We start from the raw sequence: 15,617 nt of genomic DNA, 5'->3' as shown, positions 1-15,617 counted from the left end.
ACAGTGTTGTGAAAATCAGGCATTGTTTGGCACCACTGGGATTTTTGAGGAAGAAAGGCATGTTTACCCTTACCCAAAATGATTCCAGACTCTTACACACTTTCAGTTTTCACTCTTGCTGCTTCTAGTTTTTTCCCCCCATCTCATTACTTGCTATCAAGTTCTCAGCTGTTGCTTGCTTATTTCATCACAGTTGTTTCCTTGGTGGAAGCTCAGACCTCTTTTCGATTTTGTAGCTGGAGAACCAAATAGAAGGATTTCTGTTGCAACTCCACACACATCTTGAGTTGTTAAAACAACGATTATTAGTAGTTTGTAAGTATTGCTACTGCCCCACTCATTGAATGCTCTGGCTCTATGATATATCTTTTTAGTTACTTAAAGTTTTCCCTCACCTTAATTTGCAACCTGATTTTTCTGGATAATGAAACACCAACTTTCAAATAAGTAGATGTAAGAGAAAATGTTTGGGACTACGACAAGCATTAAACAAATGCAGGTGGCATAACACATTTTTTTTTTAATTAGGCGTACCTGTAGACAGGGAATTCAAAGAAGGAAGGGCTACAGATCTAGGATTTAGTGTCCAGTTGCCTTGAGCAGAGCTCTTGGGTATTAGTTGTTTCATTGCAAGTGTTCTTGTTGATTCCAGACCTCAGGCCCACACCAGGGGCTTGATGACAACATAGCCTTTTGTTTCATAGTCCAGAGCCTGCCAGTCCAGGATGGTGGGCTTGAGGGAGGAGGAACCCTGATATACAAACAGGATTTCTTGTGGAGACAGCACGGAGTCCCACATGTACAAATCCCCAATCTCTCCCACAAAGGACTGGGCTTTATCAAATCCTCCTCCATAGGAATCCTGCTCCTGGCCCAGGACAATCCTGGGGTTAGCTCCCACAGAATAACCCCGTTTCAGGCCCTTTTTCACCAGCGGCTTCCCATTGACCCAGAATTCGGCGATGCCTGTGGAAGACTCCCAGTTGGTACAGATGTGCACTGGGGAGGGGAATGCCTCAGTAACTCTGGCAGTAACTTTGCTTTTTCCAATGTACAGACTGTACTCTCCAGTTCTGTCTTTAAAAATTAGTAGCTCGTTATCCTTGTTCTGGATGTTATAGGAGAAGAGGCTGTAGGCACGGGAGAGATCACTATAAGCTCGAAAACACAAGGTAAAGTTCTGCAGAGGTTCCTCCAGCTTCGTGATCAGGTTCACATGGTCAGTAGAAGATTCTCTAGGGAACACAAACACTTGCCCACTGAGGTCTGTGGATAGAGAAAGAGGTATAGTGACCGTCACCATAAATGCAGGGAAAAAAATCACATTCAATCTTTTTCTCATGTCATTCTCCTTGACCACACCCTGACCATCTTACCTCTCTGAGCAAAGGCTTCTGGGAGGCTGGCGAGGACAGAGACCCAAAACAGCAGCTTGTCCATGTTCTTGGCCTGGGGCTGTTATAGCAGCAGCAGTTACCGGGATGAGGGTGCAGAGGGCACAGTGGTTGTTCACCCAGCTCCCGAGACTCACATTCTTAGACCTCAGGCTATTCAGGGTTTATATGCACCGCTTGGTGAGGATGAGGGCTGGGGAGCACCAGTAATGTGTGAGTGACTTTCCAGGCCTGCCCTCTGGTGCCAGCAGTCTGGGCTGTTGGTGGGGAGGGAAGAGCTGGAAAATCAATGGGAGTTACTTATTGGATACAGGGGATGGCCAGAGCTCCACCCCGCTGTGACCCAGACTCCACTGCTGGGAAGAGAGTGGTGTGGAGCTGCAGTGTTATGGAAGAGAAGAGACCACACCAGCCACACCAGAAGGGCCTGGCTTCACTCTCCAGGGGCCCCTCAGTCTGATGGCCCCATGTCTTCTGTTATGGATATTCTGGGATTCTGGTTTCTGCTGAAGACCCTGAAGTCTCTTTGCCTTTGATTAATTCAATATTTAGTAATAGGTCCATGCCATTGCTAAGGAGAGCAAGAGAATTAGGGAATGTATTTTCTGTCTCCCTGAAGCTTAGTATTTTCAGCTGCTATCACTCAGCTCTTTTTCTTCTTTGGAGTACCATCGTGTTTCTTTTTCTTTACATTTATTTTTACTGGAGGATAGTTGATTTACAATGTTGTCTTAGTTTCTGCTGTACAGCAAAGTGAATCAGTTATACATGTGTTCATTCTTTTTTAGATTCTATTCTCATATAGGTCGTTACAGAGTATTGAGTAGCGTTCCCTGTGCTACACAGTTTAGGTTCTTATTAGTTACCTATTTTATATAGAGTAGTGTCAATCCCAATCTCCCAGTTTATCACATGCCCCACCCACTTTCCCTCTTGGTAACCATAAGTTTGTTTTCTACATCTGTGATTCTATTTCAGTTTTGTAAATAGGTTCATTTGTACCATTTTTTTATGATTCCACATATGCGTGATATCATGAGAAAGTAAGTCTTTCTCTGACTTCACTTCACTCGGTGTGACAATCTCTAGGTCCATCCATGTTGCTGCAAATGGCATTATTTCATTCTTTTTTATGGCCGAGTAATATTCCATCATATATATATATATCTCTCTCTCACATCTTCTTTATCCATTCCTCCATCGATGAACATTTAGGTTGCTTCCATGTCCTGGCTATTGTGAGTAGTGCTGCTCTGAACATTGGGGTGCACGTATTTTTTCACATTGTGGTTTTCTCCAGGTATATGCCCAGGAGTGGGATTTCTGGATCATATGGTAGCTCGATTTTTAGTTTTTTAAGAAACCTCCGCATTGTTCTCCATAGAGGCTGTACCATTTTATATTCCTGCCAACAGTGTAGGAGGGTTCCCTTTTCTTCACACCCTCTCCAGCATTTACTGCTTGTAAACTTTTTAATCATGGCCACTCACATTGTTTTTAATGATGGTGTGAGGTGATACCTCACTGTAGTTTTGATTTGCATTTCTCTAATAATTAGTGGTGTTGAACAGCTTTTCATGTACCTGTTGACCATCTGTATGTCTTCTTCGGAGAAATGTCTGTTTAGATCTTCTGCCCATTTTTTGATTGGGTTGCTTTTTAATTTGAGCTGCATGAGCTGTTTGTATGTTTTGGAGATCAATCCCTTGTTGGTCGCTTCATCTGCAAATATTTTCTCCCATTGTGTGGGTTGTCTTTTTGTTTATGGTTTCCTTTGCTGTGCAAAAGCTTTTAAGTTTAGTGACGGCCAGGTGTGGGCCCAACGCTCTAGCACCATCCATTTTCAGGGCTAATTGATTCGGCAGGTGAGTTGTTAAACACTCCTTAGTAGATTCTAACTTCCATGGCCATCATTCTGCTTATCATGGTGTTTCTCTTTGCTAGACTTTTCCATTTTTCATTACAACTTATTTTCCTTGTAACCTGTCTGCAGAGATGTCAGCATCTTACTTGGTTTTCCTCTCTTATTCTTTGATCCCTGGCCACTGAGGGTTCATTTACATTAATCTTTGGTGATGACCCCATCAATACATTTCATTCATGTTTATTATTAATTCCCAAGCATGATACCAGGTTCTGGGCATTCAGTGGTGACCTACCCTTGCACAACCCCAATGACCTCTATCTTCATTCCCCCTGCTGCTACTTAAAATGTTGACACTATTATCCACCACTCAAACCTGCTCTGCCTCTAAGATATCAGACTGCACCTCTCCTTTCTAGCCATGGTATTTTCCTTCTTTCCTGTCTCTAAATTCTATGGAATCTTTCTTTTTATTCTCTTGTCCTGTCTCTTGTTCATTCCCTCTTCCCTCAGCTCATGGCAGAACTTGTGATCAGCCTTTTCAATGACACAACGACTGCCACAGAGAAGTGCCTTTCTCTTCCACTGTTCAAATTATCCTTCTAACGCTCAGCTATGGGCAGTTACCACTCTAACTTTTTCTAAGGTGAATCCCAGGTGGTAAAATTTTATTTGGCTTGTTGCACAGTAAGGGTTAGTTGGAGTTGGGATTATACACTTTATTGTCTCATAATTAAATGCAGATCCTTCAGCTTGGAAGCCAGTGCCCTTCACAATCTGACTCTATCCTGGGCTTAACCTCTTAATCAACCGCCGTCTTCTGGTAAAATGCGTCTCGTGGTTTCCCATATATGCCCGGCTTTCCTGATTTCCTTACTTCTATTCTTTGCCTTCGTTCTGTCTTGGATTTTCCTTATCCACCTGTTTCTTAAAATCCTAATCATTCTTCAAAATCAGTCTCGAAAGTGATTCACTTCATGAAGATTTTCCTGGTGTCTCTATTAGACATTATTTTGCCTCTTTCCAACTCCCCATGCGGTTAAGACCAAAGACTTTAGAGTAGAATTTGCTAGTGGTTGACTCTTGTGAAAGCCACTCCACCTCTCTGAACCTTGCTTTCCTTTTCTGCAAAACAAAGATAAAATTATCCACCTCATGGTGTTACTGTGAGCATAAGTGAGACACTGTAACATGCATAAAGGGTGTGGGACAACGTCTGGATGGTTACTGTCATTTTGAATCTTTTTATGGACATCACCATGTTTTTCTCATATTATAGATGTTAGTGTATTTATCTCTTATCTTCTCTTGATTGAAGCTGAGCATTAGGTCTTATTCATTTTTTTTTTTTTGAGGATGATGGATATGTTTATTATCTTAATTGTGGTGTTGGTTTTACAGGTATGCACATATGTCCAAATGTAGCAAAGTATGCATTTTATTTTTATTTATTTTATTTTATTTATTTTTTCTTTATTTTTTTCCGATCTTTATTGGAGTGTAATAGCTTTACACTGTTGTGCTAGTTTCTGCTGTATAACAAAGCGAATCAGCTCTGTTTATACATTTCCCCCCATATCACCTCCCTCTTGAGCCTCCCTCCGAAGCATCCCTCCCACCCTCCCTATCCCACCTCTCTAGGTCATCAGCAATCATCCAGTTGATCTCCCTGTGTTAGGCAGTTGCTTCCCACTAGCTATCTATTTCACATTTGGTAGTGTATACGTCAGTGCTACTCTTTCACTTTGTTCCAGCTTCTCCTTCTCCACCTCCCCATGTCCTCAAGTCTCTTCTCAACCTCTGCGTCTTTATTCTTCCTCTACCACTGAGTTCATCAGTACCATTTTTTAACAATTCCATACATATATGTTAGCATACAGTATTTGTTCTTAAGCAAATCTGTGGGAAGTAAGAGCTGGGAGGTAACCTTTACTGGGAAGCCAGGTACTAGGCTCTTCCCTTTCCCAGAGGTTAATTAATGAGTGCCATAAAATTTAGAGAATATAGGGTTCACCAGTGGCTTCTAGTTTTCATCAAAAATTAATAACGTATCATTCTGTCAACCAAAGATTGTTTGGAGATCAGTGTGCGGAAGAGCATCTTGTCTAATGGGAGATGAGGCTGAGGGGCTGGACTGGGGATAATTGTATAAGACTGATAGGGGTCGGGTGCCAGGGTTTATAGCTGGATGTGAAAATGGTATGTTCAGCCACTGTGAAGAGACCAGCTGGCCTGGCAAGTAGGTTTCAGAATAGAATGGGAAGAGGGAAGGGGAGGTGGAGCCTGATTCTGTTCTTTAGTTTCCTTCTCTCAAATATGTTTCTTAGGCCTTGGAAGAAAACAATCTGAGCTTCAGTAGCAGCCAAAGTGGAACCTGTGGATTCTTTCTGCTGCAGGAAGGAAGGTTCTGATGTCAGAATATAGGAAGTGAATCCTGGGTCTATAGAACTGGGTCGAGTTCTCAAGGTGGACCCATCCCTGTGGTTGCTGAGAGGCTCCTGGTGCCTTCCTACACCCAGGTGAGTGGTGTCGGTTTCTGTCCGGGTGGCTCTGGAAAGGATGAGGGTAGGGGAGGACAGATGGCAAGCATTGTTTAGAAGCCATTAGTGTGCCACAAATAGAGTTGTCCTGGTGACATCAGCTGGCATGCAAAGTGTGCCTTCAGAGAGGATGGGAGAAGAGGGTGCTGGCAGTGCCGTAAAGATGACATGACATAAACTCAGATCTGGAAGAAGGCAGAGATGTGAGATCTAACTGAAGTTTACTCGAGGGATTAAAGAACAATTGAAAGATAACTTCTAAGGCCTGGGGTACTTATGAATGACAGATTCACGGTACCAATGGGAAAGACTGGATAGGAAGAGCCTAAAGGAGAAAAGAACATGGGGTTGGAGAAAGGAGGATTTTGGTGCTAATAATTATTTGCCATGTGTTCTTCTGGCTGTAAGAGAACTTTAGCAATGGAGACATCAAGAGTAACTGATTATCACCCTGATAGGTAGTTGAATAAAATCAAAGGTAAAGAATCTTAGACTGATGGCACGGTCTTATGGTAAAAGAAGAAGGGCAAATCTGAGATTGAAAAGAAAAAGGATATATAGAATATTGGAACAAATGAGAGTTCACTCTAAATTTCTGATTGCATGTGATTTGGAAAAATATGGTGCTCTTAGTGCAGATAAACCAACTGGGAGGAAGTTCATTTGGAAGAGGTGGAGGTTAGATGATAAATTTGGTTCCTAAAATGCTAAATTTGAAATGACAGTGTGACCTACACATGGAACAGGCCAGTGGAGAACTTGAACTATGTGAGCACCATGTTGGATTAGAAATAGAGGTTTCAGAGGAAGCAACATACACGTGGTGATGAAACAAAAGTAGATTATCTCTTTCTGTGGAAGAGAGAAGAGAGAGAAGTTCAGGGAACCAAGTACTGATGTGAGGGAGCATTTGGGTTCGTGGGGTTGGAAGTAAGGGAAGAGTCGGGGAGAGAGACGAAAAATAATGTTTGGCAGAGGGAAGGATGGTGTGTATAGTGTCATGGGAACCAAGTTAGTGTAAGTTTCCAGCAGGCAGTGTCCAGTGGTATTAAATGCATCAGAGAGACCTAAGTAGAAAGATGCTGGCTTTAGCAATAAAAACTTCACTGGTGACCTTTGAAAGAGCAATTTCCTTAACGTGAGCGTGGCAGAAGCCAGGTTGCAGGGGATGATGGAGGGAGGAAAAGGAGATCTTCCCTCCCTTAAGAACCTGTTCAGTAATTCTGACAAGGAACAAAAGGAAAGAAGCAAGGTTTCTATAGGGGACTCAGGATCCATTGTGTATTTTCTATGCAGATTATAGATTGTCTGTTTTTGACAGAGAGGCTATTGTGTCTCTGCGTCTCACCCCATAACATTTCACACAGTGACAGAGAAAAATCAGTGTTCACCTGAGATTATGACTGACCTTTCCACCAAAGAAGCTATTTCAGACTCTAAATGCCAGGCTCCAGACTGCTGGCTGGCTCCTACCTCCCCTTCCCAATTCTGGCACAGTCACAAATTGGCCCCTCCCTTTCCAGGAGTCTTCCCTTGATCTCGGTTCTCTGGTCCTCATTTCAGGGTTCGTGTATAAAAGATATTCCCTGATGAGTTTGTCGTCATCTACTTTTGGGTTCAGTCCTCCGTCTAGATCAGAGTCCCTCAATGGAATCTCTCTTCTGAACTCAGAATTCAGCTGTCATGCCCCTCTAGCATGTCAGAGTATCCATTTCTCAGTCTTTATCCTTCTCTACCTCTGTAAATTATCACTCATTTGTTTGAAATCACTCATCTTCATCCTCACATTTATAACATTCGCCTTGATTGATGAAGTGGATTTTTAATCCATTAAAATTTTCTTTTTTCTGTCGGAACCCACTGGCCATTAGCATCTCCTCGATGTTCATCACCGCTTTGTGGGAGCAGCATCTGGGGGAGGAGCTGTGAAAAGAAGAAAAAAATATAATGGCAGGAACTCAGTGTAACTGTGCCTTAAGCATGTTGAAGAGAAAAGTTCCCCTTTCCTATGTAAAGGAATATATTTCTCAGTCTACAGTGACAGAATACACGTGTTGAAGAGACGGGGGCAGACTTCTCACTTGGGCAGCTGGAAGAGGTCTTAGCTGGAGCTGTCCTGTCATCTTGTCTTGCCCCTTGCCGTGTTTCTGCCTAGGACCTGGAGTCCGTGTCAGTACACGAGAATTTTCCCATGTTCACCCATTTAGTTCACATTCCTAAAACTGCAGAATCCAGAGAAAGAACCTCACAGAAGCTGACGGAGTTCCCCTTGCCGGGCACCTCCAGCTTTGTGAGCGCTGATGTGTGAATCTTCACTTCGCCAGGGAATGCCACTGTCCTGGCTGTCACCCCATTGGCCACGTCCTTCTTCCTGAGCACCCAGAGACCATATACATTGGTCATCGTTCCGTAGTACCCTCTAGTCTCATGTCTCAGAACAACCTTCCCGTTCTTTGTCATCTTGACCACTGCCAGCTGTCATGTGGTCACGTGAAAACCCCTGAGGTGCAGAGTTTGTGAACATGACGGTGTGTGCCCAGTTGTTGTGCTTTCTTTGGTGCTGTCCTGGGCTTAGCAGCTGTCTAGGTGTCATCCCTGTTCCATTTATAATTCTGTGAGGCTGTGGTGGCCCATTTCTTTGGTGATCTCCTTCCTACTATGAAACTCTCCTTCATTGCCACTCCTGTCCATGAAGGAAACAGGTTTTTGCTCCCCACACACGTCCATGGGCGTGGTTTACGTTTCCTGCATCAACACCATCACCTCCACCATGCTTTGGATTTCTTCTGCTCGGGGCTTTGCCACCTGTGCCTCCCACCTCGCCATGGTCCTTGTCTGGTTTGGTTGTGCCTCTGTCACCTACATCAAGCCCAGGCTGGTCAGTTCAGTAGGAAATAGACCGTCTCTGAGACCTACACCATTATCTCTCTGCTGTTGGACCCTGTTGTTTACAGTGCAGGGTACACGGAGGCCAAGGATACCAGGTACAGAGTTGTGGACAGAAGCATTTCTTAACAGATTGACTCATTTCATCAGGAGACCTTTAGTCTTGGCCAATGTTTTTCCTGATTATTTCACAGCTCATGAGTAGACCAAATAGAAAGTTGTGTTGTGAACTGGTTTAAGCACTTAGCCTGCTCTTCTACTTATGCTCCAGAAAGAAGGCAGAAGCTGAGTTTTCTGCTCCGGGTGCACGTGACTGCAGAGACAGCAACACTCCAGGAGGGCTTTGATGACTTCTTATGTGGGAGCATTTTAATTGCAAATCCTCCTGGCTTCTACTTCACCTTGCCATTTGGTACTTGACTTTTGTCTGTGCGTGGAGCAGACCCAGTGATGGTGACAGCAGTGACTTCAGTTAAAGAATCCCATGGACCACCTGAGACTTCCCCACTTCCACGACCTCAGTTATATGATCCTTAATAGGCATTTCAAAAAGACTTTCCTTAACCATTTGCTAATTGAAAAATAAATTGTTGCAATGAGAGGTCCTTCTTTCCATGAATTCGTCCCCATTGGCCACTTAAATAGCATGTGTTTAGGCGGAATACCCTTTACTTTTGTAGGAGAAAACAAAGACCCTTTAAAATGACATTATTATTGCAGCCCTGGAAACTGAGCACAGGGAGAACAGAAGCGTGTCTCTTCTAAGGAATGGTGCCTTCATCTAGAATTTCTCTTCTTAAAAATTTATCTTCTTCTCCCTCTAAAGCCTTTGAGAATTGTTAGTTCCATAGTGGCTAGGTGGTAGCTGTTTGGAGTGGATGTGGCTGTTTCTGGGCAAGTGACTATGCTCTTTTCTAGGTGTGAAATGCAATTTCCAGTAAATTAAGCCCAGCAATGCCCATTTGCCTTCTGCTGGGTGAGTGGGGGCTAACAATTTATTTCTGTCCCATGTCTTTTCCCAGTGGAGTTCTTCCTCTGAAGAACTCTTCTCTGTTCATATCTTACACTTTTTTTTTCTTAGATGGTTATGTGTTTAAGAAATTTTTATGCACCTCCACTGTTAGAACTAGAAAATACATTGGAAAAGCCTAGTATAGTAACATCTATTTTTACACATTCCTATATTTTGGAAATAAATGATCCATTGTTATTTCAATTCCAAGGCCAATCTTTCCATTTTCTGTCTTACATTTTTGTCATATTTTTATTTTATTTTATTTTTTTTGTGGCACACGGGCTTAGTTGCTCCGCGGCATGTGGGATCTTCCTGGAGCAGGGATCGAACCTGTGACCTCTGCATTGGCAGGCGGATTCTTAACCACTGCGCCACCTAGGAAGCCCTGTCATATTTTTAACTGCAAAATTAGGATTGAGGGACATCTTGGTCCCTGTGATTTTTCTCTCTTCAACAGACCGCTGAAGGTCAAGGGTCCCAGGCATAGAGGCTGCCTTCTCCTGGAATCTTTCTTTTGTCTCACATAGGAGACCAGGAGGGTGAATCAGTGATGCCAGTGTCTAAGGATCAGCACCTGATGTACCATAAGGGGTGGTTCTGGAGCTGAAGTCCACAGATCCTTAAGGGGTTCTTGAATGGGTTTCAGTGGGTTTGTGAACTCCCTGAAACTGTGTGCAAAATATTGTAAGTGTGGGACTTCCTAGGTGGCACAGTGCATAAGAGTCTGCCTGCCAATGCTGGGGACATGGGTTCGATCCCTGCCCCAGAAAGATACCACATGCCACGGAGCAACCGGGCCCGTGCACCACAACTATTGAGCCTGTGCTCTAGAGCCCGTGAGCCACAACTATTGAGCCCATGTGCTGCAACTACTGAAGCCCATGGGCCTAGAGCCCATACTCTGCAACAAGAGAGGCCACCACAGTGAGAAGCCTGCACACCACAACAAAGAGTAGCCCCGCTCACCGCAACTAGAGAAAGCCCGTGTACAGCAATGAAGACCCAACACAGCCAATAAAATAAATAAATAAATTTATTTAAAAAAATATTGTGTGTGGGCACGTGTGCATTTTTTCCAATCAAATTTTCAAAGAAATCTCTCGTCTACAAAGATAAAAATCTATTGCTCTACATGAGGGCTTTGTAAAACTGTTTTGACGCAGGCCCGTAGTAAGAAGTGTGTTTTATATTGCAATGCTCTGTGCATGTATGCATATGCATATCTATACATATATCTTGATGAAAATGGTCACAAAGCAATTCAGAAGCTTAAGTAGGGAAAACCCCAGAATGTTTGAGGAATGACGAGAAGTCCTATGTGGCTAGAGAGGAGTGGCAAGAAGAGCACTGTAAAAAGTGTGTCGATCGGGCTGCCTTCATCACCATGGACAGCACTTTTGACAGCTACTCTCTTCCCCACTCTCTGCCGGACCCAGGCAGCATTAGTGGCTTCTTTACATCTGCTGCTGCAGTTGCTTGCATATATTTTAAGTATTTTAGTATTATTTATCGTGGTGTGTTCCACTTAAATATATATAAAAATGTATATGTAGCCTTTAATAGAAAATGTGTCATACTTTGACTCAAAATATAAGTGGTAAGTGTTTATAATGTACCAATCATTGTCCTAAGCCAGATAGATTCTGTATCCCTGAGGAGCTCAGGCTCTCAACAGAGAGACCACTGCGTTAAAAAAAAAAAAAAAAAAAAAAAAAAAGGCATAATTCTCCATTACTCTTTGCTTTATTGTGCTTTGCAGATATTGTGTTTTCTTTTTTACAAATTGAAGGTTTATGGCAACCCTGTGTTATGTACATTGTACATTTTTTAACATAATGTTATTGCATACTTAATAGACTACAGTCTAGTGTAAACATAACTTTTATATGCACTTGGGAAACCAAAAAATTTGTGTGACTCCCTTTATTTATTGTTCATTTTATTTCAGTGGTCTGGATCTGGATTCGCAGTATCTCTGAGGTGTGCCTGTGTGCAGAAGCTGGGATGGGTACACACCTAGAGGAAGTCATGGTGGTAGGGGCTGTTGGGGGGAGAGTTTGGTCACAAAGGAATGAGCACTCAGTTCTACCTGGTGTAGTCCAGGAGAGGATGAAGTCTGGATGGAGGATTAGAGGATTCACCTAGGTAAACGGAATTTGGGTAGGGTGAGATAGATGATGGCAAGCAGAGGGAATAGCATGGCTAGCTCAAACCTGAAGAAACTTGAGAAGGACAGGGATGCTTGCATCCATCTCTGCACTCCTGGTACCCAGCACAGGGCTCTTAATACAACTTTGGATGGATGAACTGATGAGCATTTACAAAGTACAAGACCTTATGTTTGTGTTTTTTGGCGTTCTATAGCCAATAGAGGCATCTAGCCTCATTTTCTCTGGCCCCTTTATAGTTTCTCTTTATCTCAGGGTAAAAAGGAGAAAAAACATGCTAGAAAAAAAATCTGTGGGCTCTTTTTCTTCCACCAGATCCTTCTGTAGCTTAGGCCAAATTCTCCTCATCCTCCCATTTTTCAACCTGTAAGAAACTGATTAAGGGAGAAAATAGCTGCAGTAAACCCATCAATAAGTCGAGCAAAGTCTTCATGAAAAGGACAAGTGCCTTTAGAAGGAGAGAGAAGGTGGCAGAAGGGATGAGTCCTAAAGGACCAAAAGATGGGCCGAGCACAGAGACCATGTTTTTATAAAAGCAGATTTAAAAGGTACCAGTCAGTCTGCTACTGCTGGTGTGTGCATGTGTGTGTGTGTGTGTGTGTGTGTGTGTCTGTGTGTGGGGTGATGGTGAGCACGTGGCATTGGGGAAGGAAACTGATATTTCAAAGTGTAGAATGTGACAAACACTGTAGTAGTAAATCACAGTAATACTTAATAATACTTCCTTAAAATTATATATTAATTTAAAAACTTATTTTACTTGCATTTTTAAAAGAATTATTTACTTATTTTATTGGCTGTATTGGGTCTCTTTTACTGTGTGAGGGCTTTCCCTAGTTGCAGTGAGTTGGGGCTACTCTCTTTGTTATGGTGTGCAGGCTCCTTATTGCCGTGGCTTCTCTTGTTGCGGAGCATGGGCTCTAGGTGCATGGGCTTCAGTAGTTGCAGAACGTGGGCTCAAGAGTTGTGGCTCACGGGCTCTAAAGCACAGGCTCAATAGCTGTGGCGCACGGGCTTAGTTGCTCCACGGCATGAGGGATCTTCCTGGAGCAGGGCTCTAACCCGTGTCCCCTGCATTGGCAGGCGGATTCTTAATCACTGTGCCACCTAGGAAGCCTTTACATGCATATTCTAATTCGAGATGTGTAATACTTTGCAAGCATTATTTTCCCCATTTTAGTACCGCTGCTGCTACCATCACTATGGGTAGAGGTAACTTAAGAGCCAGATACTGTTTCGAGTTGCTGGTACGTGTTCAGTCTTAATCCTCATAGCAACCCTAAAAGGTAGGTAATAGTATACATTGCATTTTAGGCACAGGGTTTGAGTCACTTTCCTAGGACCCACATTGGGGAGTGGAGTTCTGGGACTGGAACTGAGGCCTTCTGACTCCGTAGCCCACACTCATTGAAACACATGAAGAGGCTCAGCACAGTTCATAATGTAAATGACAGGATGGGGCTTGGAAAGAGCTGGGTCTCAGACCCACGTGGACTAACTCTAAATGCCATACCCAGACTTACACACATACACAGTATCAGTCCCCTGCCCTACACTGGGGGTTGCCCCAGGCAACCGCAATTCTATGGATTTGCCTCTTCTGGACATTTCCTGTAAGTGGAATCATCCAACATATGGTCTTTCATGTGGCGTCTTTCACTTTGCATAAAGTTTTCAAGGTTCATCTGAGCCATGTCGTAGCTGGTATCAGTACTTCATTCCTTTTTATGGCTAAGCAATATTTTGGTGTGTGGATATACCATATAATTAATTTTGAATATTAAATCAACCTCGCATTCTTGGGTTAATTCCCACTTGGTTATAGTGTATAATCATTTTTGTATTGTGCTAAAATCTATTTGCTAGTATTTTGTTGAGGATTTTTGTATCTGTATTCAGAAGAGATATTGGTATGAGTTTCATTTTCTTGTGAAGTCTTTGGTTTTAGGGTCAGGGTGATACTAGCTTCATAGAATGAGACAGGCATAGATTGCAAAGATAGTACAGGAAGTCTTGTGTACCTTCCACCCAGTTTTCCCCAATGGTTACCTCTTATATATTTATAGTACTACATTACAATCAGGAATTTGACATAGGTATGTGTGTGTGTGTATGTGTGGTGTGTGTGTAGTTCTACGTCATTTTATCGCATGTATAGATTTATGTAACTATGACTGAGATTCCTTTACCCTCCCATTCATAAAATATGTCTTAAATATCTCCTCTGCTTACACTGGTAACCATATTAGACAGGATTATAATCTTTTCTTCCACTGTCAAACATAATTTAGAAAACTCAAGAGAAGAATATTCTATTATATTCACCTATATTTTTGCCTACAGTGTTCTTCCTTCCTTGCTAATGTTCCAAGGATTTTTCTTTTATTCACTTTCAATTTAGAGAACTTCTTTTAGCCATCCTTTTAGAGTAGGTCTGCTGGTGACAAATTTTTAGCTTTCCTTTCTCTGAATATGTCTTGATATCTCTTTCATCACTGAAGACTCTTTTCATTAGATACTGAATTCTGGGTTGACAGTTCATTTCTTTCAGCACTTGAAAAATATTGTGCAACTTTCTCCCATCCGCCACAGTTTCTGTCGAGAATACCACTGTCATTCAAATTATTTTCATTATTTCTCTCTGGCTGTTTTCAGTTTTTTTTTCTTTGCCTTTTATTTTCAGAAGTTTGACTATGATGTGTCTCAGTGTGGATATTTTTTGGTTTATTCTGTTTGGGGTTTGCTCAGATTCTTGAGTCTGTAGGTTTATGCCTTTTGACAAACTTGGGGAACATTCAGTCATATGTCTTACAATAATTTTTTAGTCCCATCCTTTTTCTCCTCTTTCCCTGGCACTCTGACATGCACATTAGATCTTTTATTATAGCCTTACTGTTCCTTAGAATCTATCCATTATTTTTCAGTTGATTTTCCTAGTTGGTTAGATTGGATACTTTCTATTGTTCTATGTTCAAATTCATTCTACTGTTCTTTCCATTCTTCTGTTGAGCTTATCCTTAATTTTGATTACTGTATTTTTTTTAGTTCTAAATTTCTATTTGGTTCTTCTTTTATATCTTATATTTCTTTATTGGGACTTCCTATTTTTGCTGAGATTTTATTTGTATGTTTCAAGCGTATTCATAATTGTTCATTGAAATATCTGTATGATGGCTTCTTTAAAATCCTTATTAGATAATTTTAACATATGTGTCATGTTGGGGTTGGTATCTGATTTTTTTTTTCATTCAATTTGAAGTTTTTCTGCATCTTGGTATGATGAATGATGTTTGATTAAAATAAGTATTTTTAGTATTATAAGACTCTGGATCTTATTTAAAACTTATGGTTCAGCAGGCTTCCTCTGACACTGCTCTGAAGGGAAGGAATGGCCACCTCTTTACTGCCAGGTGGAGGAGGAAGTCCAGTTTCTATGCTCATTCTCTGTTGACAACAGGATGATGGGGTCCTTGTTACTGCTGGGTGGTGGTGAGAGTTCAGGCTCCCCCCTAGACCTGAACTGATAACATCCTGGCTGGGCAAGGTAGGGGCACCTCTTTACTGACCCCTGTGGGGTCTCACTAGACTGTAGGTGGTGGCCTTGTTACTGCTGGATGGTGGTGAAAATCTTGACTTTCCAATAGGCCTCCTCTGATACACCCCTGTAGGGAGGGGTAGAAGCACCTATTATCACTGCATAAGGTCAAAGTCCAGGCTCCCCACCTGGTCTCCACTGAGGCCACTGGAGGG

The 15,617-nt window shown here is 42.3% G+C and overlaps 1 protein-coding gene across 1 annotated transcript; it reads right to left on the bottom strand.

The window, feature by feature from the left end:
• Positions 1-498: 498 nt before the first annotated feature.
• LOC130830001 (serum amyloid P-component-like) lies at positions 499-1,629 on the bottom strand. The gene is made up of 2 exons (XM_057696801.1): positions 1,377-1,629; positions 499-1,266 (listed from the first exon to the last, which is right to left on the bottom strand). The coding sequence occupies exons 1-2, from the start codon at positions 1,438-1,440 to the stop codon at positions 656-658; spliced, it is 675 nt and encodes a 224-aa protein (XP_057552784.1). The 5' UTR covers positions 1,441-1,629; the 3' UTR covers positions 499-655.
• Positions 1,630-15,617: the final 13,988 nt, after the last annotated feature.

Source organism: Hippopotamus amphibius, chromosome 1 (assembly GCF_030028045.1).
Source record: "Hippopotamus amphibius kiboko isolate mHipAmp2 chromosome 1, mHipAmp2.hap2, whole genome shotgun sequence".
NCBI lineage: Eukaryota > Metazoa > Chordata > Mammalia > Artiodactyla > Hippopotamidae > Hippopotamus > Hippopotamus amphibius.
Note: the sequence above shows the minus strand (reverse complement) of the source record. Positions and strands in the feature narration are given on the sequence as shown.

What these genes read in the sequence shown, in the direction of transcription:
- LOC130830001 (XM_057696801.1), bottom strand. Translation starts at nt 1,440, where the DNA reads ATGGACAAGCTGCTGTTTTGGGTCTCTGTCCTCGCCAGCCTCCCAGAA. An exon ending in AGAAGCCTTTGCTCAGAGAG is followed by an intron (nt 1,267 to 1,376) that starts GTAAGATGGTCA and finishes CTCTATCCACAG; the next exon opens with ACCTCAGTGGGCAAGTGTTT.